Source organism: Octopus sinensis, linkage group LG27, assembly GCF_006345805.1.
Source record: "Octopus sinensis linkage group LG27, ASM634580v1, whole genome shotgun sequence".
Taxonomy (NCBI): Eukaryota; Metazoa; Mollusca; class Cephalopoda; order Octopoda; family Octopodidae; genus Octopus; species Octopus sinensis.
Genome location: NC_043023.1, coordinates 5,860,984 through 5,888,383, shown reverse-complemented (window position 1 = coordinate 5,888,383; position 27,400 = coordinate 5,860,984). Strand labels below are relative to the sequence as shown.

Below are 27,400 nucleotides of genomic sequence, written 5' to 3'. Positions count from 1 at the left end.
GCCTCTAGGTTATGAAATTGCAAATTAGCCACCCATATAATAAATATATATATATATATATATATATATATATATATATATATATATGTGTTTGTGTGTGTGTGTATGTGTGTGTAGTTAGAAAGATATAGTTAGACAGATATACAGGGTGTCCCCAAAAAATGTACTCATTCTTTGACAGACGATTATTAATGTATTGTTTTTTTATTATTTTAAATAATTCTAAATGACCATAAATAACCATTTCTACAACAATTTATTTTTCTGAATTTAATTTAACTTTTTAGGGATGTATGTATATCAATAAACATCTACTTGAACACAAAATGCATGAGTACTGGGAAGTCAAAGAGTGAGCACATCTCTTTTTGGGACACCCTGTACATAGATAGATATAGTTATATATATATAATGCAGAGTAGATGAAACAGAGGCAGCTGAAGAAGGGGAGTTTTCCTTGTGTTGTATGTCCTGTACTCTATTTTTTCGTTGTTTAAGAAAAATGTCCATTTCCTTGGTTTTGTGTTTATGTTTTCGTTTCTCATTGTGTTCGACGTTTTTTTTGGTGTCCTGTACCCATATATACATGTATACATACATATAGATGTAGGTACGTACACATATGTATGTATATATGCATATGTTTTATTTATTAATTTATTTGAAACTCGCCAAGAAAAATTTTGAAACCACCTGATGAATGACTGACTCAAAAATTTGATGACTGCAGACAGGAAACGATCGTAGTGGATATTAATTATATTTTTTTAATAATTGTTACATATTTAATAATATAAATTAATTTATGTATTGGCTTAAGTCTTTCATTGTTTGATTTGCCTAATAGTGGTTTTGTCTCTAATTTAATTTAATTTAATATAATATATATATATATATATATATATATATATAGTTAGATAGATAGAAAGATATAGAAATCGATAGATAGATAGATAGATAGATAGATAGATAGATAGATATCCGAGTTCATATGATTGTGTATGGAAGATTGTGGAAGACGACTGTCATTACAGCCCTGATAGTTGTATAATGCATAGAAAGCGCCAGTTTATTTCAATATTGTAAAATTGTAAACATTGGAAATAAAACGTGAAAACCAGACTTGTATATTACTGTGTGTGTGTGTGAGTGTGTGTTTGATGCCCTAACATTAAAACATTGTATTCCTGTAATTTAGTGCTTTAGCAAAAACAAAACAAAACAAAAAAAAATTACCAACAGAATTGGTAGCAGATGTAAAAATAGGTAGCAGAAACAAAAACTGCTTGACTAAACTTTCCAAGGTTATGCCCCTAAATGGCCTCAGCTTAAAAAGAAAAAGATGATGCATTAAGTGAGACAAAAACCTACATATTTTTCCTGAGAGAAGATTAGATCTTCCAGATCTTATTCCAAATCTAGAATTCAAACTATGAAGACAACAGTCCCTGTTTCTAACTACAAACAGCCTTTGGCTGTTGGTCGATGATGGGACCGGGTGAAGTGGTAAAATACTTCTCAACAGATGTTGGATTCATACATATCAAACAAGTTTGAATTAACTTCATCATACCTGATGAAAAACTGTATATGTAAATGAAATTGAACATGTAACTGGAGTTTTTAAGAAGATCTGTTTATATTTACTCAACCAGTTTCTCAATTACATGATATTCAAAAGTGAGACAGAGGGACCTAAAGTATTCTGTCTTTGTTTCTACTTTGAGTCAAGACAAATATGGCATAGCTCCAGGTCCTTCCTTCTCACACTACTTTGAAAATCATGAAATTGTGAAACTGGTGAAGTAAATATAAATAAATCTTCTGAAAAAATTCCAAGTGCATTTTCAACTTCATTTCTTTATGCTTGTACATGAATGAAAATCATTTTATGTGTGTATATATATATATATATATATATATATATATATATTGGGCCATCCCATAAATAATGTGGTGATTTTATACTACTTTTATTTTTTAAATTAAGATAGACAAAGTTCTTTTTTAATCTAAAATATACTTTCCTTCATTTTCTCCAATGTTCTTCCATCGATCTGGTAGATTTGCAAGGCCTCTCTTCCAAAATTCACTTGTCTGTGACAAAAAATACTCCTCCAGTGCTGTTCTCTCATCTCATCTACAAAATTTGTAGTTTTCCTGTCCAAATGATTTTGAAGATTGTGGAATAAATGATAATCAGATGGGGCAATATCCAGCGAATATAGTGGGTGAGATATCATTTCCCATTCAGACTGCTCCGGCCTTTGATTTGTCATCCTCACTGAATGTGGCTGAGCATTATCCTGATAGAACACCTTTCGTCTTCAAACTAAAGATGGTTGTTTTTCTTCTCATGCGTACTTGAATGACCAAATCCAAACTTCTCTGGTAATTCCTCAATAATTACGATGGGATTCTGTTCCACCAGGGTTTGTAGGACGTCCTTGTTGAGTTCTACAGATCTTCCAAGATGAGGCTCATCTACTAGTTTCCCACTCAGAATTTCTAGAACCACAGTTGATATTGGCTTACATTTATTGTCTGATTTTCATATACTGTATTAATATACCTTTCACTTTCTGTTGCATTTTTGCCTTTATTGAACTCATAAAGCAAAATATGCCAAATATGCTCCTTTGTCACTTGCATTATAGCTTCGAAATAAAAAAAAACTTAAAATCAAGCTGTACTCTTCAAAACTTGCACTAAGAATAAGGACAAGGTATAATTACTATTATTATCCTGTCCTCCTCCGACTTTTAGTTCATGCAAATGAATAAAACCACATTATTTATAGGATGTCCCTATATATATATATATATATATATATATATATATATATATATTTGATAGATCGTTAGCCACTACACACATGTTTTTCTCTCCTTGTTTTTTATGTGTCCCTTTCTGTAGAAGAGCATAGGCTCGAAATGTAAAAGACTTTTTCTATTCCTGAGCGTTATACTAAGACATCTGTTTGTTTTGAACACCACCTGTCTTCGTCTTTTGTTTTTTTTGTAATATCAGTTAGAGGAGTTTAATACCTCTAAAGGATACTTAAATTCAAAGTTGCTCCTGGTTATTACCTGGGTAGGTACAGTCTTTTGTAAAATTGTACAGTAGCAGGTGGTTTGCTTGGTAGACTGTAGTTTAGGTTATACAAGAGAAGAAAATGGATGTAATAACAAGGGGAGACTCATTGTTTTTGCTGGTATGCCTTTAATTTAATTAGATAACAAAGATTATAAATGCTACCTTCATCTTTGCTACCTTCTCTTTTATCTAATTAAATTAAAGGCATATCAGCAAAAATGACAAGTTTCCCTTGTTATTACATCCATTTTCTTCTATATATACATACATTACATACATACATACATATATATTTATGAGAATAAAGGAAAAAAAATATATAAATATATTCTTTTATTTGTGTCAGTCATTTGAATGTGGCCATGTTGGAGCACCAGCTTGAACCCCAGGACTTATTTTTCAAGCCTAGTACTTATTCTATTGGTCTCTTCTTCTGAACCACTAAGTTAAGGGGATGTAAACACACTAATACTGGTTGTGAAGCAGTGATGGGGGTGACAAACTCACAGACACATACACACATATAATGGCAGGCTTCTTTTAGTTTCCACCAACCAAACCACTCATAAGGCTCTGGTCAGCCTGAGGCTATATTAGACACTTGCCCTGAGTGCCACCCAGTGTGACTGGTTAGGGAGCAAGCTTCTTATCACAGCCACACACACATGCTTATTGTTACTAAGTATACTGAGAACCATGTTCTATATACCCTAAATAAAAGAAAATCCAGGGTTTTTTTAATAGCATAGCAAATGACAATGTTTAAACATACCTATATATAAACACAGATATAGAGCAATGAATATATATGTGTACCTTTACATATATATCAATACACACACACACACACATATATGAAGAAAGGCTGAAGATGCTCGACCTTTATTCTCTAGAAAAACGCCGCCACCGTGGTGATCTCATTCTCGCTCACAACATCATAAGCGGAAAGTGTAACCTCTCGAAAGAGCTGTTCTTCACACCTGCTCCAGCGCATTGGCTGCGGGGTCACTCCAAAAGGCTCTTCTGCAACGATTTCATCACAATCGAAGGAGAGGGGCTTTCTCCGTCCGGGTTGCGGATCCGTGGAATAAGCTGTCGGACGAGATAGTGAAGATGCCGACGACCGCTAGGTTCAAAGTCTCTCTTGACCAGAAATGGCCTGAACTCTTTGCATGAACATCCTCCTCCTCATCATCATCATCATCGTTTAGCGTCCGTTTTCCATGCTAGCATGGGTTGGACGGTTCTACTGGGGTCTGTGAAGCCAGAAGGCTTCATCAGGCCCAGTCAAATCTGGCAGTGTTTCTACGGCTGGATGCCCTTCCTAACGCCAACCACTCCGAGAGTGTAGTAGGTGCTTTTTACGTGCCACCCGCACAGGTGCCAGACAGAGCTGGCAAACGGCCATGAACGGATGGTGCTTTTTATGTCCCACCGGCACGAGGGCCAGGCGGAACTCCATGTCCCCCTACATGGCCTTGCTTTTTGCTTTTTGAGCCAAAAAATTAACCTAACGTATATATATATGGGTAAACATGTGGACATACAGAGATATTTATACATGTTTGTTTGTGTGTGTTTGTGTGTGTTTGTAGATGAGAGAATGACCCACATCAAGTGAGACAAAGATAGACAGATGAATGAAGAGAACAAGACAAATATAGCAAAACAAACGGAGGACAAAGAGAAGCAGTTCTGTTACTCACCCATCGTTGACGTAACCCTTATCATCACGGAATTCTGGGGCATTTTCAATATAAGTCTTGGAGCCTGGAATGTTAAAGTAAGGAATGAATGACTGGTACCATGGCAACATGGAATCTCAACAAACCTCTTCACTCACACATTACATCTTTCTGTACTCTTTTGCTCTTTTACTTTGACTGTGGCCATGCTGGAGCACCGCCTTTAGTTGAGCAAATAGACCGCAGGACTTATTCTTTGTAAGCCTAGTACTTATTCTCTCGGTCTCTTTTGCCAAACTGCTAAGTTACGGGGACATAAACACACCAGCATCGGTTGTCAAGCGATGTTGGGGGGAACAAACACAGACACACAAACATATGTACACACATACATATATATACATATATACGACGGGCTTCTTTCAGTTTCCATCTACCAAATCCACTTACAATGCTTTGGTTGGCCCGAGGCTATAGTAGAAGACACTTGTACAAGGTGCCACGCAGTGGGACTGAACCTGGAACCATGTGGTTGGTAAGCAAGCTACTTACCACATGCCTACATCATATTATAGTTTATATTATATTATTACACACACTTACATATATAAACATATATATATATATATATATATATATACACACACACATATATTATTTCTTTATTGCCCACAAGGGGACAAACATAGAGAGGACAAACAAGGACAGACGAAGGGATTAAGTCGATTACATTGACCCCAGTGCGTGACTGGTACTTAATTTATCGACCCCGAAAGGATGAAAGGCAAAGTCGACCTCGGCGGAATTTGAACATATATATACATATATATATACATACACAAACACATACTAGTATTGGTGTGTCAATAGTTATGGTAGTAGGTGTCAGTGGTGGTGGTAATGGTAGTAGTAGTGGTGGAAGAGGTGTTTATGTGAATGATGGTGGTATGGTGGTGATAGTAGTAATAGTGGTGGTGGTGGCGGTGTCTATCTAAGTGAATGAAGGAGGTAGTTGCAGTGATGATAACGAGGTGACGATGCTAATGTTAATGATGGTGATGCCATCGGCAGGTAATAGCAGCTGCAATACTAAATGAAGTGTCTTTTGACGAAGGTACTTAAGACTCATTAAGGGAACCGCTACCAGAAACCAATCAAGGTATTATACCCAGGTATTATGCTGACTAATTTAGTTTTACTTCCCATGATTAAATTAATTTTTATTGAAATTTAATTCCATTTTCTCGAGTAAAAATTTAAATTATCAGTGAAAATTTTATTTATGTGGAATCTTCTTATATCTTTTGTTTGTTGTAGTCATTGGATTGCAGCCATGCTGGAGCACCGCCTTAAAGGGCTTTTTAGTCAAAAAACAATTGACCCCAGTATTTATTTTAATTTTTAAAACCTTGTACTTATTCTGTAAGACTCTTATGCTGAACTGTTAAGTTACAAGGATGTAAACAAACCAACTCTGGCTGTGAAGCAGTGGTGGGAGATGAACAAAAAACAAATGTATACACATACACAATGGTCTTCTTTCAGTTTCTTATTTCTTTATTGCCCACAAGGGACTAAACATAGAGGGGACAAACAAGGACAGACAAACGGATTAAGTAAATTACATCGACCCCAGTGTGTAACTGGTACTTAATTTATCAACCCCAAAAGGATGAAAGGCAAAGTTGACCTCAGCAGAATTTGAACTCAGAATGCAGCAGTGGACGAAATACCACAAAGCATATCGCCCGGTGAGCTAACGTTTCTGCCAGCTCACCACCTTCAATCTTATCTGGCCACTATTTCTGGAAGGGTCATGTGGATAGAGTCCTTAGGTGCCTCCTCCATAGAGTCCTATCAGAAACAACCCTCATTACATTTTCCAGGTGGCTTTCCAAGACTATGGATATTGTCCAACCATCTCGTTCTTGGTCCAACAACAGGTCTCTTGCTGGTAGGATTGGCTCAAAGCAAATCCCATTCTATTTGTTCCATTTTAAATTTCAGTTTGCAGGACAAATGTAAATTTTTAGGGTAAAAATCAGTTCCCAGGGAAAATGTCAGTTTGTGTGAGCATATTTCAATTTACTAGTGAATATCATTTTACAAGATAGGATATCAATCATTTTACAAGATAGGATATCAATCATTTTACAAGATAGGATATCAATCATTTTACAAGATAGGATATCAATCATTTTACAAGATAGGATATCAATCATTTTACAAGATAGGATATCAATCATTTTACAAGATAGGATATCAATCATTTTACAAGATAGGATATCAATCATTTTACAAGATAGGATATCAATCATTTTACAAGATAGGATATCAATCATTTTACAAGATAGGATATCAATCATTTTACAAGATAGGATATCAGTTTCTGGGTGAATATCATTCCACAGGAAAAAATTCAAATTCTTTTGCAGATTTTAGTCTGCAGGGCAAATGTTACTTTAGAGGGTGAAACATGGGTAAGCAAGATAAATATCAGTTTACAAAGTATATATCAGTTTAACCCTTTAGTATTTAAACCGGCCATATCTGGCCAAAATAGCTAATCTGTTTTATGTTCAAACTGACCAGATCCAGGCTCTCACACCTACCCTACAATGTTATTCTACATTAGGTAATTACACCATCAAGATCTTGAAGATATGAGATAATGCATGATTAATTCAAATCAATGGGAATCAACAGGCATTATGTTTGATAGAATAATCTGAACACTAAAGGGTTAAGGGGCAAAATATCAGTTTGAAAGGCAAAATGTCATCTTGCAGGCCAAAATGTCTCATTGAAGAGTTTAGTGTAAATTTAAGGGGCAAAATATCAGTTTGAAGGGAAAAAATGAACCTCTGAGGAGCAAATGTCAGTTTGAAGGGCTATCTATTTGAAATACTAGTAAGTAATATTTTTTAAAAAAGGGTACCTTCTGATCCCCCCACCCATTGAAAGGTCTGAATTAAAATCACCATCCCCAAGTGTAAATAACTGCTGCACCTTGATGTAGTAGAGGTCATGGGAGAAGGGGTTAAAAAAATGAAAACCTGCAGATTTTCATTGGTGCTGGTAGATGTATGTGCAACATCAGTTGACATTGGAATAAGAAAACATCTACAGCAAAAAAATTGCATTGAAACAGTGGTAGTAGTACTAATAGTGAGGATACAGGGAGGAAGGAGGAGAGGAAGTGTGGCACTAGTTGCAGGTGCAAAGTTTGGTTGTGGCTGTTTTTACCGTACAACTTGGGCAGTCGGTCAACAAAATTGTAGAAGCTGTTTATTTGTCGCGCTGTGAATATCTCCACTTCGTCGTCTTTTGAATTCAGTTAATTGGGATGCATTTGAGTATCGTTTGTTTGGTTGTTTAGAGGAAGATACCCCAAATGAAGGGTCCAAGAAAACAATCAATTGAAATAACCGAAGAAAGGAAGAAGTTAGAATGGTAGCCACGGTGACAGGAAGAAAATGAGAAAGACAGAATTATGAGAGAGAAAACAATAAATAAATGATACAATAAATTATAAAGATGATTTTCATATAATTACATTGTATAATTAGTTTGAGCAGTGGTCACACTGGAACACAATCTTTGATCATACCTTCCCTCATACCTATTTCTTTACTACCCACAAGGGGCTAAACACAGAGGGGACAAACAAGGACAGACATAGGTATTAAGTCAATTACATCGACCCCAGTGTGTAACTGGTACTTAGTTTATCTATTTCTTTACTGCCCACAAGGGGCTAAACACAGAGGGGACAAACAAGGACAGACAAACGGATTAAGTCGATGACATCGACCCCAGTGCGTAACTGGTACTTAGTTTATTACACAAGGGGCTAAACACAGAGGGGACAAACAAGGACAGACAAATGGATTAAGTCGATGACATTGACCCAGTGCGTAACTGGTACTTATTTAATCGACCCCGAAAGGATGAAAGGCAAAGTCGACCTTGGCGGAATTTGAACTCAGAACGTAACGGCAGACGAAATACGGCTTAGCATTTCGCCTGGCGTGCTAACGTTTCTACCAGTTCACCGCCTTCCCTCGTACCTACCCCAGAGCTTATTCTTCAGCTTGGCACATAAATCAAACTAGCTTTAAATTTACTTCAGACTGTAACTGGTGTTGAGGCTCCGGCTTAAGAGTATATATGATGAAACTACTATTGGGTTGTCTGGAAAGTTCATGCCGATTTTTAAAGGAAAGAAAAAGGTCAATAAATATTTGCCATTACATTTTTAATCAACCAAATATGAACCATTTTGTTGCACAATGCATCTCCATCTTTCCTTTAACTTGAAAATACCCTCTTCCCAGAATTGAGGTGGTTTCATGGCAAAGAATTCATCATGGTATCTTTTTTTACGTCATCCAAGGAATTGAAATTTTTACCATTAAGACTATTCTGCAGAGACCTGAATGAGTGGAAATCTGAAGGAGCAATATCTGGTGAATATGGAGGGTGGAGTAACACATCCCAGTTGAGCTTTAGCAATTTTTGTCTGGTTCCCAAAGCATCAAGTGCCGAAAATGAACTTTCTTATCTTCCATTTTAAAGGGTTACAGAATTAACACAGGTTATAGGTACATAAACCTTCTTCCACGAAAAGATAGCTTAAACTGTGCTCTAAATGGAGGTGTAGTCAAATCCTATTTTATGGACTCATCCATGTTCTAAAATAAGTCGAAAGGTAAGCTACTATAAATCGGCACGAACTTTCCGGTCAGCCCAATATTTCCATCTTAAGAATATGAAAGTACTTCCTTTCCAACTAGAAGTATCAACAGTATCCTAAACAACTTACCTCTTGTGATTTTCCCTTCTATATCGCTTTATGTACCAAAATCTCTCCCCTCATCCTATATACTAAGCACCATATACTGTTCTTGTTGCCATCTCAGCCCACCTCATTATATGAGTTTTCATGTACCCCAGTTTGTGACCCGTTGACCTGTATAAATTTCTTTTGCATAATATAATTTGTACTGAAACACAAAGAGATGATGTGTTGGAGTAGCTTAAATCTAGAGAACAGAATATGGTAAATATTTCTTGCGGACCAATGTTGAAGCTGACTGGCAGGATATGAACTCAATCAGAAATCAACAAAATTAATTCCTGCTCAGTGTTTTACCATCTGTGCCACCTTTACAGATCTGATCATGACTTCACAAATTGTTTGTTATGGCAGGGAAAAGCACAATTTACCTACATTGCAGGTTTCTTGTAGCATTGATCCTTTCCAGCTGGGCTGTATCTGTGGGAGTCCTACTTGCCTAACCTTTGGCCAGACCCTAATGGAAAATTCCCAAATTCACATAGTCACTACATCCATCCCCAAGTGACAGCCCCGAAGCCAAAAAAAAGGGTCATGCTCATCATGTTTCTCCCTTGCTCCTCTCCTTCCAGCAAGATCCCTCAACTGTTTGCATGATGTCACAGACCTTATACTTCCAGCCCACCTTGGCCCCACATTTATATTAAGGTAACAGCAATAATAATGACTTCAAATTTTGGCACAAGGCCAGTAATTTTAGGGAGTAGGGGTTAGTTGCATGATTATATATTTTATGATTTAAGTTTGCAGGTTTTCAAAATAACTAAAGATTGAAGTTCAAATTCCATATTATATATCTGAGAGGATTATGAAAGCACATGGCTTGGGGGTCAAAGTAGTTGGCTCCTGATTGTAAGGTCAAGGGTTTGGGTCCTTCAGCAGGACACCTTATTTCATGTTGCTCCAGTTCACTCAGCTGGTAAAAATGATTAGTACCTGTAATTCAAAAGGGGCCAGCCTTGTCACATTCTGGGTCATGCTGAATCTCCCTGAGAACTACATTAAAGGTACGCATGTCTGTGGAGTACTCAGCCACTTGCATGTTACTTTCATGATCAAATCAACAGGAACCCATGTCATCGTAACCGACAAACTGCCAGTAGCTGTTTGATAAAGTTTAAGGGTTCACGCAACCTCTTGCAAAGGTAATCAATTTTATAATTGTTTCCCCAGCGCAACAGACCAATCAAGCTTGCTAGTACAGTACTCTACCAATGCATATCAATATCGGTACTAACTTCCCGGGGTCTTCCCACAACAAGAGTACTTCCTTTTGTCTTAAAACAAGATTACTTCACACAACTTACCTCCCATGTTCTTTTTGTAAGACTCGCGCCTTCGCTCTGATATCTTCTCCCGTAGTACGTACAGTGCAATAGCAATACATACAAGGATTAGTAGCGCCACCAGCATTCCATACAACCAGCCACTGGTTCCTGCAAAGCCCACATCTGGTAGGAGACAAAAAAGATATGTAATTGTCATCATCATCAACACCAACACTATCATCATTGCTTTCATCAACATCATCATCACCATTGTTTTAACGGCCGCTTTTCCATACTTGCATGGGACATAAACACACCAACATTGCTTGTCAAGCAATGACAGGAGGAAAAACACAAACACACAAATACACACACACACACACACACACACACACACATATATGATGGGATTCTTTCAGTTTCCATCTACCAAATCCACTCACAAGGCTTTGGTTGGCCTGAGGCTATAGTAGAAGACACTTCCCCAAGGTGCCACACTGTGGGACTGAACCTGGAACCATGTGGTTGGGAAAGATGCTTCTTAACCACAGAACCATGCCTGCACCTATACTCTTTTACTTGTTTCAGTCATTTGACTGTGGCCATGCTAGAGCACCGCCTTTACTCGAGCAAATCGACCCCAGGACTTATTCTTTGGAAGCCTAGTACTTATGCTATCAGTTTCTTTTGCCGAACTGCTAAGTTATGGGGACGTAAACACACCAGCATCGGTTGTCAAGCAATGTTGGGGGGACAAACACAGACACACAAACATATACACACGCATACATATATATATATATATATGACGGCTTCTTTCAGTTTCTGTCTACCAAATCCACTCACAAGGCTTTGGTTGGCCCGAGGCTATAGTAGAAGACACTTGCCCAAGGTCCACTCCTACGCCTATGTATAGTATTTTAACTTGAATCAGTCATTAGACTGCGGCCATGCTGAATCAAACGAAGTACTTACTTTTTCAGACTGATCCTTATTCCGTCAGTCATTTTTGCTGAACTGCTAAGTTACAGGGATGCAAACACTGCAACACAAGTTATCAAGTGGTGGAAGACACACACACACACACACACACAAACACACACACAGTGTGTGTGTGTGTATTTAGAAGGTGGTTTGTTATGGCTGGTCAGAGAGTGACCATTGGTTTTGCACCGATAAAGCTCTTAGCTATACAGGTGACTCACCAGACTCGATTGGCCAGAGGCACACAACCTCTCTACAACTGTAGTCTACTACTACTACTACAACAAATACTACTACTACTACAACAAATACTACTACTACAACAAATACTATTACCACTACTACTACTACAACAAATACTACTACCACTACTACTACAACAACAAATACTACTACTACAACAAATACTATTACCACTACTACTACTACTACTACAACAACAAATACTACTACTACTACTACTACAACAAATACTACTACCACTACTACTACAACAACAAATACTACTACTACTACTACTACAAATACTACTACTACAAATACTACTACTACCATCACCACCACTACTACCACCACTACTACTACTACAACAAATACTACTACTACAAATACTACTACTACCACCACCACCACCACTACTACCACCACTACTACTACTACTACAAATACTACTACTACCACTACCACTACTACTACTACTACCACTACTACTACAAATACTACTACTATTACCACCACCACCACTACTACTACAACAAATACTACTACAACAAATACTACTACTACCACCACTACCACTACTACTACTACAAATACTACTACTACTACCACCACCACCACTACTACTACAACAAATACTACTACAACAAATACTACTACTACAAATACTACTACTACAAATACTGTACTTACAGTGTCCATATGTAGTTACAACTTGTATGTCACTTGCTTGTGTCACCTTTCCATTTGTGGCCACCAGTCTGAATTCGTAGTCAGTTCCTGCCTCAAGATTGGTCACATTTTTCCAGCTAAACACTGACTCATCAGTCGTCTGCTGCCAGTCGGAAGATTCTGGAAGAGAGGAGGAGGAAGAGTAGAGTGAGGGGGAGAGAAGTAAATGAAGGGAGGAGAGTCACTTGACAGGAGTAGGAGTGACATGAGAGGAGGAGGTGAGAAGTGTAGGAGGAAAGGGTGGGAGTAACAGGAGAGGAGGAGGAAGTATAGAATGAGAGAGCAATGTGTCAGAGTAGCACGAAAGGGAGTGGGAGTAGCATGAAGTGTAGGGATAGAGTAGGGGTCCATATAGAGGGGAAGTTGGGGTTCTGTGTTGAGTGAGTAGGGGACTGTTGTGTGAGAGCAGGAGACTGTGTGGAAGCACTCCGTCAGTTACGACGACGAGGGTTCCGGTTGATCCGATCAACGGAACAGCCTGCTTGTGAAATTAACGTGTAAGTGGCTGAGCACTCCACAGACACGTGTACCCTTAATGTAGTTCTCGGGGATATTCAGCGTGACACAGAGAGTGACAAGGCCGGCCCTTTGAAATACAGGTACAACAGAAACAGGAAGTAAGAGTGAGAGAAAGTTGTGGTGAAAGAGTACAGCAGGGATCACCACCATCCCCTGCCGGAGCCTCGTGGAGCTTTTAGGTGCGTTCGCTCAATAAACACTCACAACGCCCGGTCTGGGAATCGAAACCGCGATCCTACGACCGCGAGTCCGCTGCCCTAACCACTGGGCCATTGCGCCTCCACTTCAGGAGACTGTGTTGAGTAAGGGTCTGTGTTGAATGAATAGGGACCAGTGCTGAGTGAGAGTAGGGCCTATGTTCAGCAAGACTAGGGGCCTGTGTTGAGTGAATAGGGGACTGTGTTGTGTGAGGGTAGGGGATTGTGTTGAGTAAAGGTCTGTGTTGAATGAATAGGGACCAGTGCTGAGTGAGAGTAGGGCCTATGTTCAGCAAGACTAGGGGCCTGTGTTGAGTGAGTAGGGGACTGTGTTGAGTGAGTAGGGGACTGTGTTGTGTGAGAGTAGGGGATTGTGTTGAAATAGAGAAGGGGCTGTTAAGTGGATGTAGTACTGTGTTGAGTGGGTGTAGGGACTGTGTTGAATGTGAGTAGGGGTTCTGTTGAAATACGAGTTATATTTAAATAGGAGCTATGTAGAGAGAAATAAAATAGGGGTTACTTTGAGTGTGAACTTACCTTCTTTCCTATACTCAATATAGTAAACACTGCCATGCTTGTCAGTCTTCAGACTCTCTGGCCAAGAGATGTTCACATAATGGACGTCAATGTGGACAAAGGAAAATGTTGGTACAGCTGGGGCTGAAATATATCATTATTATTATTATTATTATTATTGTTATTATCATCATTATTATTGTTGTTGTTGTTATTATTGTTGTTGTTGGTATTATTATTATTATTATTATTATTATTAGCAGCAGCAGCAGCATTTTGCCCAGCTTTATGTTCCAAGTTCAAATTTCATTGAGGTTGAACTTGCCTTCCATCTTTGCAGGGTTGATGAAAGTTCTGGTGCCATATAGGCACAGGAGTGGTTGTGTGGTAAGTAGCTTGCTTACCAACCACATGGTTCCATGTTCAATCCCACTGTGTGGCATCTTGGGCAAGTGTCTTCTGCTATAGCCTCAGGTTGACCAAAGCCTTGTGAGTGGATTTGGTAGACGGAAACTGAAAGAAGCCCGTCGTATATATGTATATGTATGAGTGTGTGTATACGTTTGTATACACATCATCATCATCGTTTAGCATCCGCTTTCCATGCTAGCATGGGTTGGACGGTGCAACAGGGGTCTGGGAAGCCAGAAGGCTGCACCAGGCCCAGTCGGATCTGGCAATGATTCTACGGCTGGATGCCCTTCCTAACGCCAACCACTCCGTGAGTGTAGTGGGTACTTTTTACATGCCACTGGCACAGGTGCCAGGTGAGGCTGGCAATGGCCATGATCGGATGGTGCTTTTTACGTGCCATCGGCACGGAGGCCAGGCGAGGTTGGCAACAGCCACGATCGGATGGTGCTTTTTACGTGCCACCGGCATGGAAACCAGTCGGGGCAGCACTGGCAACGGCCACATTTGGATGATTCTCTCATGTGCCACAGGCACTGGTATCACAGCTACAATTTCCATTGATGTTGATTGATTACAACAATATCTGGCTAGGTGTGTTTTAACTTGGTTCCTGTTTTAAATTTTAAGTTCCACTAAGGATATTTCCAATGCTGCACTCATCCTAACCTCGAGGCTATCTTCACTCTTGAATTGTATGTATTCTTGAGAAAGCTTGATATTCCACAGGTATAGAAAATCCAGGTGTCACTGCAGTTAAAGCCAATGTTTGGGTCTCGCAAAGCGTAATATAAGTATGTGTGTGTTTATGTGCCAATGTGTGTGGGAGGCTATATATATATACACTACCGTCAGAAATTAATTAGCACCCTTGATTTGCTCTTCACTCAAGGTATGTGCTGTCACCTAGTGGCCATATCTCGAACTATTGCTTTGTTGCGAGTTCACTGTTGCGCAGAACGATGACGTAACTTTGTTTGCAGAGCAGTTTGAGAGTATACAGCCTTATGATGTTGACATAGCAGTGCAACAACAACTTGGAGTGCGGATGCAGACAAATCTTCCTTTGTTTAATAGATATAGGTAGCGCCTCGCAAGGACCAAAATCACACCATAGTAAGTTTTCTCATCGCGTAAGACATTTGAACAGCTCATAGGTTAATTGATTTAACCTATTTAATGTAGAAATTTGAGAAGTGCTAATTAATTTCTGACGCAAGTATATATATATATATATATATATATATACACACACGAGTGTGAGTTGTTGTATATATGTATATGAGTGTGACTATGAATGTGTGCGGGAGGCTGTGTGTATGTACATATATATATATTATATATATATATACACACACACACACACACGAGTGTGAGTGGCTGTATATATGTATATATACTGTCCGAAGTCAGGATGCCATGATAGATCGTTAGCTCCTACATGCATTTTTTTTCTCTCCTTTTTTTCTTTCTGTGTATCTTTCTGCTGAAGAGCGTAGGCTTGAAACGTAAAAGACTTTTTCTATTACTGAGCACTATACTAATACATTTGTTTGTTTGTACTCCACCTGCCTTCGTCTTTTGTTTATTTTCGTAAACTTTCCCTTTATATATGTGTATGAGTGTGGCTGTATGAGTGTGTATGGCTGTATATATGTATATGAGTGTGACTTTATGAGTGTGTTTGGATATGTGTGGCTGTACATATATGAATATGTGTAGTTGTATATATGTATACGAGTGTGTGTGTGTGTGTGTAATCTTCCAAAAATAATACTCACTACTTGGTTGAATTGTTGAGACGTCAATGAAGTAAGGGTCACCTTTACCAATAATGGTACGAGCCCAAATGAACACTCGATATAACTGAGACGAACGGAGACCTGTTAGTCGGATCTGCGTCAAAGAGGCATCTGTCACTTGAGGTTCCATATCACGAAGCTTCCCTAAGTTCAATCCATTCACTAAACAAAGTAGAAAAAAAATAACAAAGTACAGTAAACAAACAGAATTTGTTGATAAGTTTGTAATCCTCCTTCTAAAATCTATAGTTTCAGTTATCGGACTGTAACCATGCTGGAGCACTACCTCAAAGGGGTTTAGTCAAACAAATCAACCCAGGACTTATTTTCTTTCTAATTCCGATACTTAGTCTATCAGGCCCTTTTGCTGAACTGCTAAGTTACAGGCACAGGAGTGGCTGCATGGTAAGTAGCTTGCTTACCAACCACATGGTTCTGGGTTCAGTCCCACTGCATGGCACCTTGGGCAAGTGTCTTCTACTATAGCCTTGGGCCAACTGAAGCCCTGTGAGTGGATTTAGTAGACAGAAACTGAAAGAAGCCCATCGTATTTATATATGTTTGTGTGTCTGTGTTTGTCCCCCCACCACCATTGCTTGACAACCAATGTTGGTATGTTTATGTTCCTGTAACTTAGCGGTTCAGCCTAAGAGACCGATAGACTAAGTACTAGGCTTACAAAGAAGCCCATCGTATTTATATATGTTTGTGTGTCTGTGTTTGTCCCCCCACCACCATTGCTTGACAACCAATGTTGGTATGTTTATGTTCCTGTAACTTAGCGGTTCAGCCTAAGGGTCCAATAGAATAAGTACTAGGCTTACAAAGAATAAGTCCTGGGGTTGATTTGTTTGACTAAAAAGGTGCTGCTCCAGCATGGCTGCAGTCAAATGACAAACAAATAAAAGAATAAAAACCAACACTGATTGTCAAATGATGTATGGAGGGGGACAAATACAAGCACACACACAGATATAAATATATTTACATTTCTCTGACGTCCCCGCATCATATGTATTTCTTTACTGCCCACAAGGGGCTAAACACAGAGGGGACAAACAAGAACAAAGGGATTAAGTCGATTACATCAACCCCAGTGGGAAACTGGTACTTTATTTATCGACCCCGAAAGGATGAAAGGCAAAGTCAACCTCGGCGGAATTTGAACTCAGAACGTAAAGACAGATGAAATACCTATTTCTTTACTGCCCACAAGGGGCTAAACACAGAGGGGACAAACAAGGACAGACAAACGGATTAAGTCGATTACATTGACCCCAGTGGGAAACTGGTACTTTATTTATCGATCCAGAAAGGATGAAAGGCAAAGTCGACCTTGGTGGAATTTGAACTCAGAACGTAACGACAGACGAAATACGGCTACGCATTTCGCTTGGCGTGCTAACGGTTCTGCCAGCTCGCCGCCTTTTTATTTTGGGGTCCACGCATCATATGTGATACACACTACCAATGTGTTTCAGTACCAATAAAATTTGGGACTTGTGAAAGGAAGGCTTTATACTACTGAGAGCATATGAAACAAGGATTAACTAAAAGTCTGAAAGAATGTACGGTCATTTAGAGCAGATTTATATTGCTATGAAACATCCTTGTTGTCAATAGAGTCATAATAGAAGATTAAGACTAAGATTAACTTTAATCTTTCTGGGATTAATGAAATATAGTACCAGTGAAATACTGGGGTAGATTTTAACCTTTGTCTGTATATCTATTATATAAAATCCGGTCTGTCTGTGTGTGTATGTGTGTCTTCTAGGATCTCGGGCATCCTCCATCCGATTGCATTCAAATTTGATTTGTAGACACCGACTGTATCAGGGTATGTATAAGTCTTGAAAAAATTACAAAAATCGATTCCAGGTGAGAATGCGATCGATAAAGCCGTGGGAACGTGCATTTGTACGCGCAAGTACATCAGCTGTTGTGATCAATACTACACATACTTGAGAAAAATGCATGGTGTCTCAAATTTAGGTTAAATCAGTGTTTCTCAAAGGGGAGGCCTATGGGACGGTCGGACAAGTTGTTTTGAGAAAATTTGGTTTAAATGTTTGACAACTCAGCACCATCCATTGGACGGGGTGGGGGGCGTTCTGCTTGTACATTATATAAAATCCGTTCTGTCTGTCTGTGTGTCTTCTAGGATCTCAGGCATCCTCCATCCGATTGCGCTCAAATTTGATATGTAGATACTGACGATATCAGGGCATGTATAAGTCTTGAAAAAATTACAAAAATCGATTCCAGGAGAGAATGCGATTGATAAAGCTGTGGGAACATGCATTTGTATGCACTAGTACATCAGCTGTTGCGATGTACTTACTGGTACTTTAAACTCTTCAGTTGCATATTTGTGTGAATAAAATCGTTTTTCTTTGGAATAGAAAAAAAGTCTATCTTTATATCTTTTGCTGGTGTCTCAAATTTAGGTTAAATCAGTGTTTCTCAAAGGGGAGGCCTATGGGACGGTCGGACAAGTTGTTTTGAGAAAATTTGGTTTAAATGTTTGACAACTCAGCACCATCCATTGGACGGGGTGGGGGGCGTTCTGCTTGTACATTATATAAAATCCGTTCTGTCTGTCTGTGTGTCTTCTAGGATCTCAGGCATCCTCCATCCGATTGCGCTCAAATTTGATATGTAGATACTGACGATATCAGGGCATGTATAAGTCTTGAAAAATTACAAAAATCGATTCCAGGAGAGAATGCGATTGATAAAGCTGTGGGAACATGCATTTGTATGCAATAGTACATCAGCTGTTGCGATGTACTTACTGGTACTTTAAACTCTTCAGTTGTCATATTTGTGTGAATAAAATCGTTTTTCTTTGGAATAGAAAAAAAGTCTATCTTTATATCTTTTGCTGGTGTCTCAAATTTAGGTTAAATCAGTGTTTCTCAAAGGGAGGCCTATGGGACGGTCGGACAAGTTGTTTTGAGAAAATTTGGTTTAAATGTTTGACAACTCAGCACCATCCATTGGACGGGGGGGGGGGGCGTTCTGCTTGTTACATTATATAAAATCCGTTCTGTCTGTCTGTGTGTCTTCTAGGATCTCAGGCATCCTCCATCCGATTGCGCTCAAATTTGATATTAGGATACTGACGATATCAGGGCATGTATAAGTCTTGAAAAATTACAAAAATCGATTCCAGGAGAGAATGCGATTGATAAAGCTGTGGGAACTGCATTTGTATGCACTAGTACATCAGCTGTTGCGATGTATACTTACTGGTACTTTAAAACTCTCAGTTGCATATTTGTGTGAAATAAAATCGTTTTTTCTTTGGAATAGAAAAAAAGTCTATCTTTAATCTTTTGCTGGTGTCTCAAATTTAGGTTAAATCAGTGTTTCTCAAAGGGGAGGCCTATAGGACGGTCGGACAAAGTTGTTTTGAGAAAATTTGGTTAAATGTTGACAACTCAGCACCATCCATTGGGACGGGGGCGTTTTGCTCATCTATTATATAAAATCCGTTCTGTCTGTCTGTGTGTCTTCTAGGATCTCAGGCATCCTCCATCCGATTGCGCTCAAATTTGATATGTAGATACTGTGTATAAGTCTTGAAAAAATTACAAAAATCGATTCCAGGTGAGAATGCGATCAATAAAGCCGTGGGAAATTGATTTTCTTTGGAATAGAAAAAAAGTCTATCTTTATATCTTTTGCTGGTGTCTCAAATTTAGGTTAAATCAGTGTTTCTCAAAGGGGAGGCCTATGGGACGGTCGGACAAGTTGTTTTGAGAAAATTTGGTTTAAATGTTTGACAACTCAGCACCATCCATTGGACGGGGGGGGGCGTTCTGCTCATCACAGAACATTTCCTTGATGCATATGCATTGTACATGATACACATTCCCAAATTTTTTCAAGCACCAGAGTTACTTGGGACTTATGTCACTCAGAAGATATGAAACAAGGGACAACTAATACTCTGAAATTAAACACAGACAATTGGGACAAAGACTTATGTAAATGCTTTGGACAAGCAAAGGGTCAAGAGTGATGGTGCCTGAGTTGAGTTTGAGTGAAAGGATTTATGACAGAGTATGAATGAAAGTAGGCCAGAATAGAAGAGAAGAGAATGAGGATCTTGTTTGTGATGTTGGCAGTGATGGGCATTAAAGGAAGACGACTCACCTGTTTGGAATCCAATATCATAGCCAACAATGTAACCATTCTTGTCATCAGGCACCTTCCAATCTAAGAGGAAGTGGTTAGAACCCCTCACAGCTGCTCTCAGGAAAGGAACAGGTCCAGGAACTGAAAAGCAAAGAGAAAATGTGGAGTGTGATCATGGAATTGAGTATGGAGTGTAGGTGGGGAGTGTGAGTATGGAGTGAGAGTTAGATGAGTGAACATGGAGCAGGAGTGTGGAGTGTGAGCATAAACTGTGAGTATAGTGGGTGAGCGTGGAGTGTGAAGGATGAGTATGGAGTGTAGGTGGGGAGTGTGAGTATGGAGTGAGAGTTAGATGTGTGAACATGGAGCAGGAGTGTGGAGTGTGAGCATAAACTGTGAGTATAGTGGGTGAGCGTGGAGTGTGAAGGATGAGTATGGAGTGTAGGTGGGGTAGTGTGAGTATGGAGTGTGAGTATGGAGTGAGAGTTAGATGTGTGAACATGGAGCAGGAGTGTGGAGTGTGAGCATAAACTGTGAGTATAGTGGGTGAGCATGAAGTGTGAATGTGGAGTGTGAAGGATGAGCATGGAGTGTGAGTGAAGAATGGGAAAATGATGTGAGCATTGAGTGTGAGCGTGGAGAGTGAGTATTGGCATGAAGTGTGAGTGTGAGCAGGGAGCATGAGTGTGGAATGTGAGCATGAAGTGTGAGTGTAGAATGTGAGTTTGAAGTTTGAGTGTGGAGCATGAAGCATGGGCATGGACTGTGAGTGTGGAGTGTAAACAAGGTAGTATGGAGTGGGAGCGTAAGTTTGGAGAGTGAGTGCGAGCACGGAATATGGGAGTAGAAGTGCAGAATGAGTGAGTGTGGTGTGAGCCTTGGCAACCACTACCACCATCACAACTACTGTACCACACTAGACCACAGCCACTACAGTAATCTTAACACTGCCATCACCACAACCATTATCATCACAACCACAACTCACTACCACCATTGCAACAACACCACCAGCATTATCCCCACACCACAACTACAAACATCATTACAACCACCACCATTACTATAGCCACAACCTATTTCTGTACTACCCACAAGGGGCTAAACACAGAGGGAACAAACAAGGACAGGACAAACGGATTAAGTCGATTATATAGACCCCAGTGCGTAACTGGTACATAATTTATCGAGCCCGAAAGGATGAAAGGCAAAGTCGACCTCGGCGGAATTTGAACTCAGAACGTAATGGCAGACGAAATACCTATTTCTTTACCCACAAGGGGCTAAACACAGAGGGGACAAACAAGGACAGACATTAGGTGTTAGGTCGATTATATCGACCCCAGTGCGTAACTTGTACTTATGTAATCGACCCCGAAAGGATGAAAGGCAAAGTCGACCTCGGTGGAATTTGAACTCAGAACGTAACGGCAAACGAAATACCGCTATGCATTTCGCATGGCGTGCTAACGTTTCTGCCAGCTTGCTTTACTATAGCCACAACCATCACCACTCCAAACATTGGCTGTACAATGTGTTTCCTTGGAGGTGGCTCCATTGCTCACAACTGCCTGTTTTCTGTCTTTTAGGAAGTTGTGCAGCCACTCTCCAAGTTTCCCGCCTATGCCGAGACCACGCAGTTTGTGACAGATCATACCATGGTCGACTTTATCAAAGGCTTTTGCAAAGTGGAGATATATTACATCCACATTTGAGCCATTTAGTAGCTGTTTTAACACCCAGTCATAGTGTTGCAGGAGCTGTGTTAGGCAGCCTCTACCTGGTCGAAATCCATGCTGGGTGTCAGACAGCAAGTCATTTTCTTCAAGGACCATGATTAGTTTCTTACGGACTATTCATTCCATGACTTTGCTGATGTGTGAGGTCAGAGAGATAGGCCTATAATTTTTATATTATCATCATCACAACCATTGCAACCACAAAGTAAAAAATCACCACCATAACACACAATCACTAAAACCACTGCAACCACCACCATTACAACAACAACAACATACAATCAGACAAGCACCATAATTGTTCCAAAAACTGAACTCTTACCTCCTTCTTCTGTCTTGAAACTAAAGACGTCACTTGGTGGACCTACATAGTAGGAATTCATGACAAGCACCTGGGCCTCAATATCAGAGTAAGGGTAGACATTCTTCAGCTGGAGGGTCACCTCGCCCGAATTGACACTACGCTTTTTGCGGGTTTGGCTTTTGTCTTCTATGTCATCAATGTAGAAGGAATAGTCTTGGAACGTGCTCCGTTTCTGGTTGCGCTTCCAATACTGGATCTGAGAAGAGCAATAAGGAGGTTTTATGTTGAGGTTTTGTAGAACAATGAAAGGAAAGAGGAGAGAGAGAGAAGGATGGAGGGAGAGAGTGAGACAAATAGGGAGGGAGGAGGGCCAGTGGAGAGAGGGTGGTGATAGGAGAAGGGGTGAGGGAAGAAAAGGTAAAAGAATAATGAAAAGTGAAAGAGACAGACAGACAGACATGACGGCATAACTTCACAGTACTTATTTTTGGCTGTATATCACATGATATTTACCATACCACACAAGGATTCTGTCCCCCATAACAATGTGGTAATCCCTTAATAAGGCCCAAACAGGAGCATAAAAAGTCTCAAGGAACCCCTGCACAAAAAAAATTATATACCATATCGTTATCATATTTTTCATCATATTTTACATGGCAAATATCATATACATATATATATATACATACAACATACATATATATATACATACATACACATATATACATACACATATATACAGACACATATATATATATATATCTATATATATATATATATATATATATATATAATATACATTATAGGAGCAGGCGCAGGAGTGGCTGTGTGGTAGTAGCTTGCTTACCAACCAATATGGTTCCGGGTTCAGTCCCACTTGCGTGGCATCTTGGGCAAGTGTCTTTTGCTATAGCCCCGGGCTGACCAATGCCTTATGAGTGGATTTGGTAGACGGAACTGAAAGAAGCCTGTCATATATTTGTGATATAATATATATATATATATATGTATATATATATATTGTGTGTGTGTGTGTTTGGGTGTCTGGTTTGTCCCCCTAGCATTGCTTGACAACCGATGCTGGGTGTTTATGTCCCATCCACTTAGCGGTTCGGCAAAAGAGAATGATAGAATAATACTGGGCTTACAAAGAATAAGTCCCAGGGTCAATTTGCTTGACTAAAGGTGGTGCTCCAGCATGGCCACAGTTAAATGACTGAAACAAGTAAAAGAGAGTAAAAGTTACACACACACACACACATATATATATATATATATATACATACATATATGCATACATATATATATACATACATACATACATATATACACGTACATATATATACACATATATATACACATACATATATATATACACATATATATACACATACATATAGACATACATATATATATACAAACATATATATACACATACATATATATACACATACATATATACACACATATTACACATACATATATATAATACATACACATATACATAATACATATAGATATATACATACACACATATATAATACATATATATAATACATACAATATACATACATATATATACATACATACAATATACATACATATATATACATAGATATATATATCAATATCCATACATACATATATTATATAACATACATGCATACATATATTATATATAACATACATGCATACATATATATACATAGATCTATATATATATTACATCGGCATACATAATAAATAGATTATATATACATACATGCATACATTATCTATATATAATATGATACTATAATACATATATATTACAATATATATACATATATATATACATATATATACAATATATATACATACATATAGACTGATTCTAGTTTCAGCTTATGAGCTGTGGCCATGCTGGGGCACCGCCATTTGTGGTGCTACTTGGTTTCACTTCATGGAGGCTTTTTCTAGGCACAAACTGCTATTTGGTGCATGAGAGAGTTCGATGCAGCTGCCCTCATCTGCCCCTCCTGCCGTGAAGTTGGTTCATCGGGGACACCTGACAGGAAGAGATCCAGTTTCATTTTAAAGACATCTGTATCCACCCCATGCAGGTCTCTCAGGTTCTTCGGGAGGATATTGAAGAGCTGTGGGCCTCGGAAGCCCAGGCTATCACAGAATCTTGTCCTACTTCATTTTAAAGACATCTGTATCCACCCCATGCAGGTCTCTCAGGTTCTTCGGGAGGATATTGAAGAGCTGTGGGCTCGGAGGAAGCCAGGCTATCACAGAATCTTGTCCTACATCTTGATGGCAAGTTTGGAGTCCTAGGCACCACGCAGTGGCGCCCAGTTCTGGCATTTGCGTAACTCTCGATGCCAAAGTTCAGGACACTTCCTTCCCCCAGGATCTTCCAGATGTATATTATGGCATATCTTTCCCGCCTACGCTCCAGGGAATATAATTTTAATCTCTTGAGTCTTTCCCAGTAGCTTACATTCTGCATAGAGGCTATCTTCTTCATGTAGCTTCGTTGGATCGCCTCAAGTTCTGTGATCAACTTGAAACTGGATGGTGACCATAGCTGAGAGCAATAGTCAAAGTGGCTTAGGACAAGTGTCTTCCAGAGGACATCATGGTTCTTGTTCTCTTGTTCTAAAGGTTCTAAGAATCCATCCAGCCAGCCGTCTGCATTTCATTGTCAGTTTAGCAACATGTACATGAAAGGTCGCGTCATCTCTCATGTGAATACCCAGGTCACGCACTGATTGTGCCTCTGGGATTGCAATCCCTCCGGGTCCAGTGTATTCATTGGGTATTGCATTCAGTTTTGCATGCTGATAGTATAAAGCTTGAAACTTCTCAGCATTGAACTGCATGCTATTCTTTTCAGCCCACTTGTATATTTCGTCCAGCTCACATTGCAGGTGCTTAGTGTCTACAGGGTTCTGTATTGCCTGTGAAACTATTGTATCATCTGCATAACTTGTGATCGTGGCTCTCCACGTGGCTGAGGGCATGTCTGAGAGGGCCATTATGAACAGTAGTGGTCCCAAAACAGTGCCCTGTGGAACACCGCTCACAATTTGCGTGCTAATGGAAGTGGCCCCATTGGCTGCTACCACCTGACTTCTATTCTTTAGAAAGTCATGAAGCCATTCTCCTAGTTTTCCAACTATGCCAAGATCACGCAGTTTGTGACATATCATTCCATGATCGACTTTATCGAAGGCCTTTGCGAGTCGAGAGAGATATGACTTCCACATTTGAGTGGTTGAGCAGTTGTTTCAGCACCCAGTCATAGTGCTGCAGGAGCTGAGTTAAGCAGCTTCTCTGGTCGGAAACCATGTTGGGTGTCAGGCAGCAAGTCATTTTCTTCAAGGAAGGTGATTAGTTCCTTCTGACTATTCGTTCCATGACCTGCTGATGTGTGAGGTCAGAGAGATAGGTCTGTAGTCTTTGGCCTCCGCTCTGCTACCTCCTTTATGAATAGGGCATATTTTAACTTCCTTCAGTTTTCTTGGAAGTTTGCCAGCTGCAAGGAAGCTCTGAAAGAGAACTGCAGTGGGTCTTGCTAGGACTCTCTTACATACTTTTAGGAGGATTGCCAGGAATCCATCGGGGCCAATAGCTGAGTCTGTTTTCATTCATCTATAGCCTTTATACAATCGTCCTCCTTTATATCGATGTAATTTTCGTCGCGCTGCCTCTGATTCTATATCTGCAGTGGTAAAGAAGTCAGTTGGATTGCTGATTGGAAATGCCCAAAGGGGGGGGTGAAAAACACTCTTGAATTGTTCATTCAGTATTTCACTTACCCTCATTGGTTTTCCTGTGAGTGTGCCATCCTTTTCAAGGAGTGGCCCTATCCTACAGTGCAACCATAGCTGTTTCTTTGGCATACCTGTAGAAAGCTCTGGGGTTAGTTTTATGTTGTCTATAGCCCAGGCTTCTTGTCTGCTCTCTCCTTCTCATTGGGAGTTGCAGACAATTTTCAATTTCTAACAGTTTTATTTTCAGGCGGGACTTTTCACTGCTTTCAATTTGTTTGTTTAGGCGATTTGAAATTTTTGTACGCCGTCTCATTAAAATTTTCCTCTCTCTGGGGATTTGTTCTTGTGTACAGTGGCCTTTCTCTCTGGGACACATTTGTAGCATAGGCTTGCATTACAGACATGAATTGTTGAAGTATCATGTCGATGTCCGGCGAGGAGAGACATTCAGGCCAGTTTTGTTTGAGGATCTCTTTCTCAATTTGTTTCCAGTTTGCCTTATTGAAGTTCAAGCTGGAAAGATTCTGAGGGTTTCTTGTAGGCTGATGTCCGTGCTCTCTTTTGGCCCGTACATGGTCAGTTCTACCATGTTGTGATCCGAGAGTAGTGTCGGTGTCACTTTCACATTATGGATGAGATCCATATTATTTATGAAGCAGAGATCCAGTGTGTTACCTGCTCTGGTTGGTTGGAGTATTACTTGCTCCATGTACAGGGTGTTGATGAGGTTCAGGAGGGACCTCGCCTGTCCTCGTTCACATCTTGTCATTCCTGGGAGAGAAAGGCCCTCGGGCCATCTATATATACATACATATATATATACATACATATACATACATATATATACATACATATACATACATATATATACATACATATATATACATATATATACATATATACATATATATATATATACATACATATATATACATATATACATATATATATACATACATATATATACATATTATATACACACACATATATATACACACATACATACACACACATATATACATATACACACACATATATATATACCACAACACAATATATATATACACACACATTTATATATACACACAAAATATATAATATACACACAATATATATATAACACACAGATATATATATTACACATACATATATACATACAT

The 27,400-nt window shown here is 39.3% G+C and overlaps 1 protein-coding gene across 6 annotated transcripts in view; it reads right to left on the bottom strand.

Annotated features, from left to right (window-relative positions):
• The window catches only part of LOC115225381 (neuroglian), a 102,393-nt gene that overhangs the window by 21,394 nt on the left and 53,599 nt on the right, over nt 1–27,400 (bottom strand). For 4 of the 6 annotated variants that reach the window (XM_036514409.1, XM_036514411.1, XM_036514412.1 and 1 more), the window contains exons 16-23: nt 22,495–22,732; nt 20,452–20,574; nt 16,267–16,449; nt 14,096–14,218; nt 12,804–12,962; nt 10,947–11,090; nt 8,028–8,105; nt 4,803–4,866 (exon numbers count right to left, since the gene is read on the bottom strand). In XM_036514409.1, coding sequence (XP_036370302.1) covers nt 4,803–4,866; nt 8,028–8,105; nt 10,947–11,090; nt 12,804–12,962; nt 14,096–14,218; nt 16,267–16,449; nt 20,452–20,574; nt 22,495–22,732 — 1,112 coding nt within the window. The remainder of the gene's footprint in view (nt 1–4,802; nt 4,867–8,027; nt 8,106–10,946; nt 11,091–12,803; nt 12,963–14,095; nt 14,219–16,266; nt 16,450–20,451; nt 20,575–22,494; nt 22,733–27,400) is intronic. The other 2 variants (XM_029796337.2, XM_029796339.2) reach the window with 1 other exon arrangement.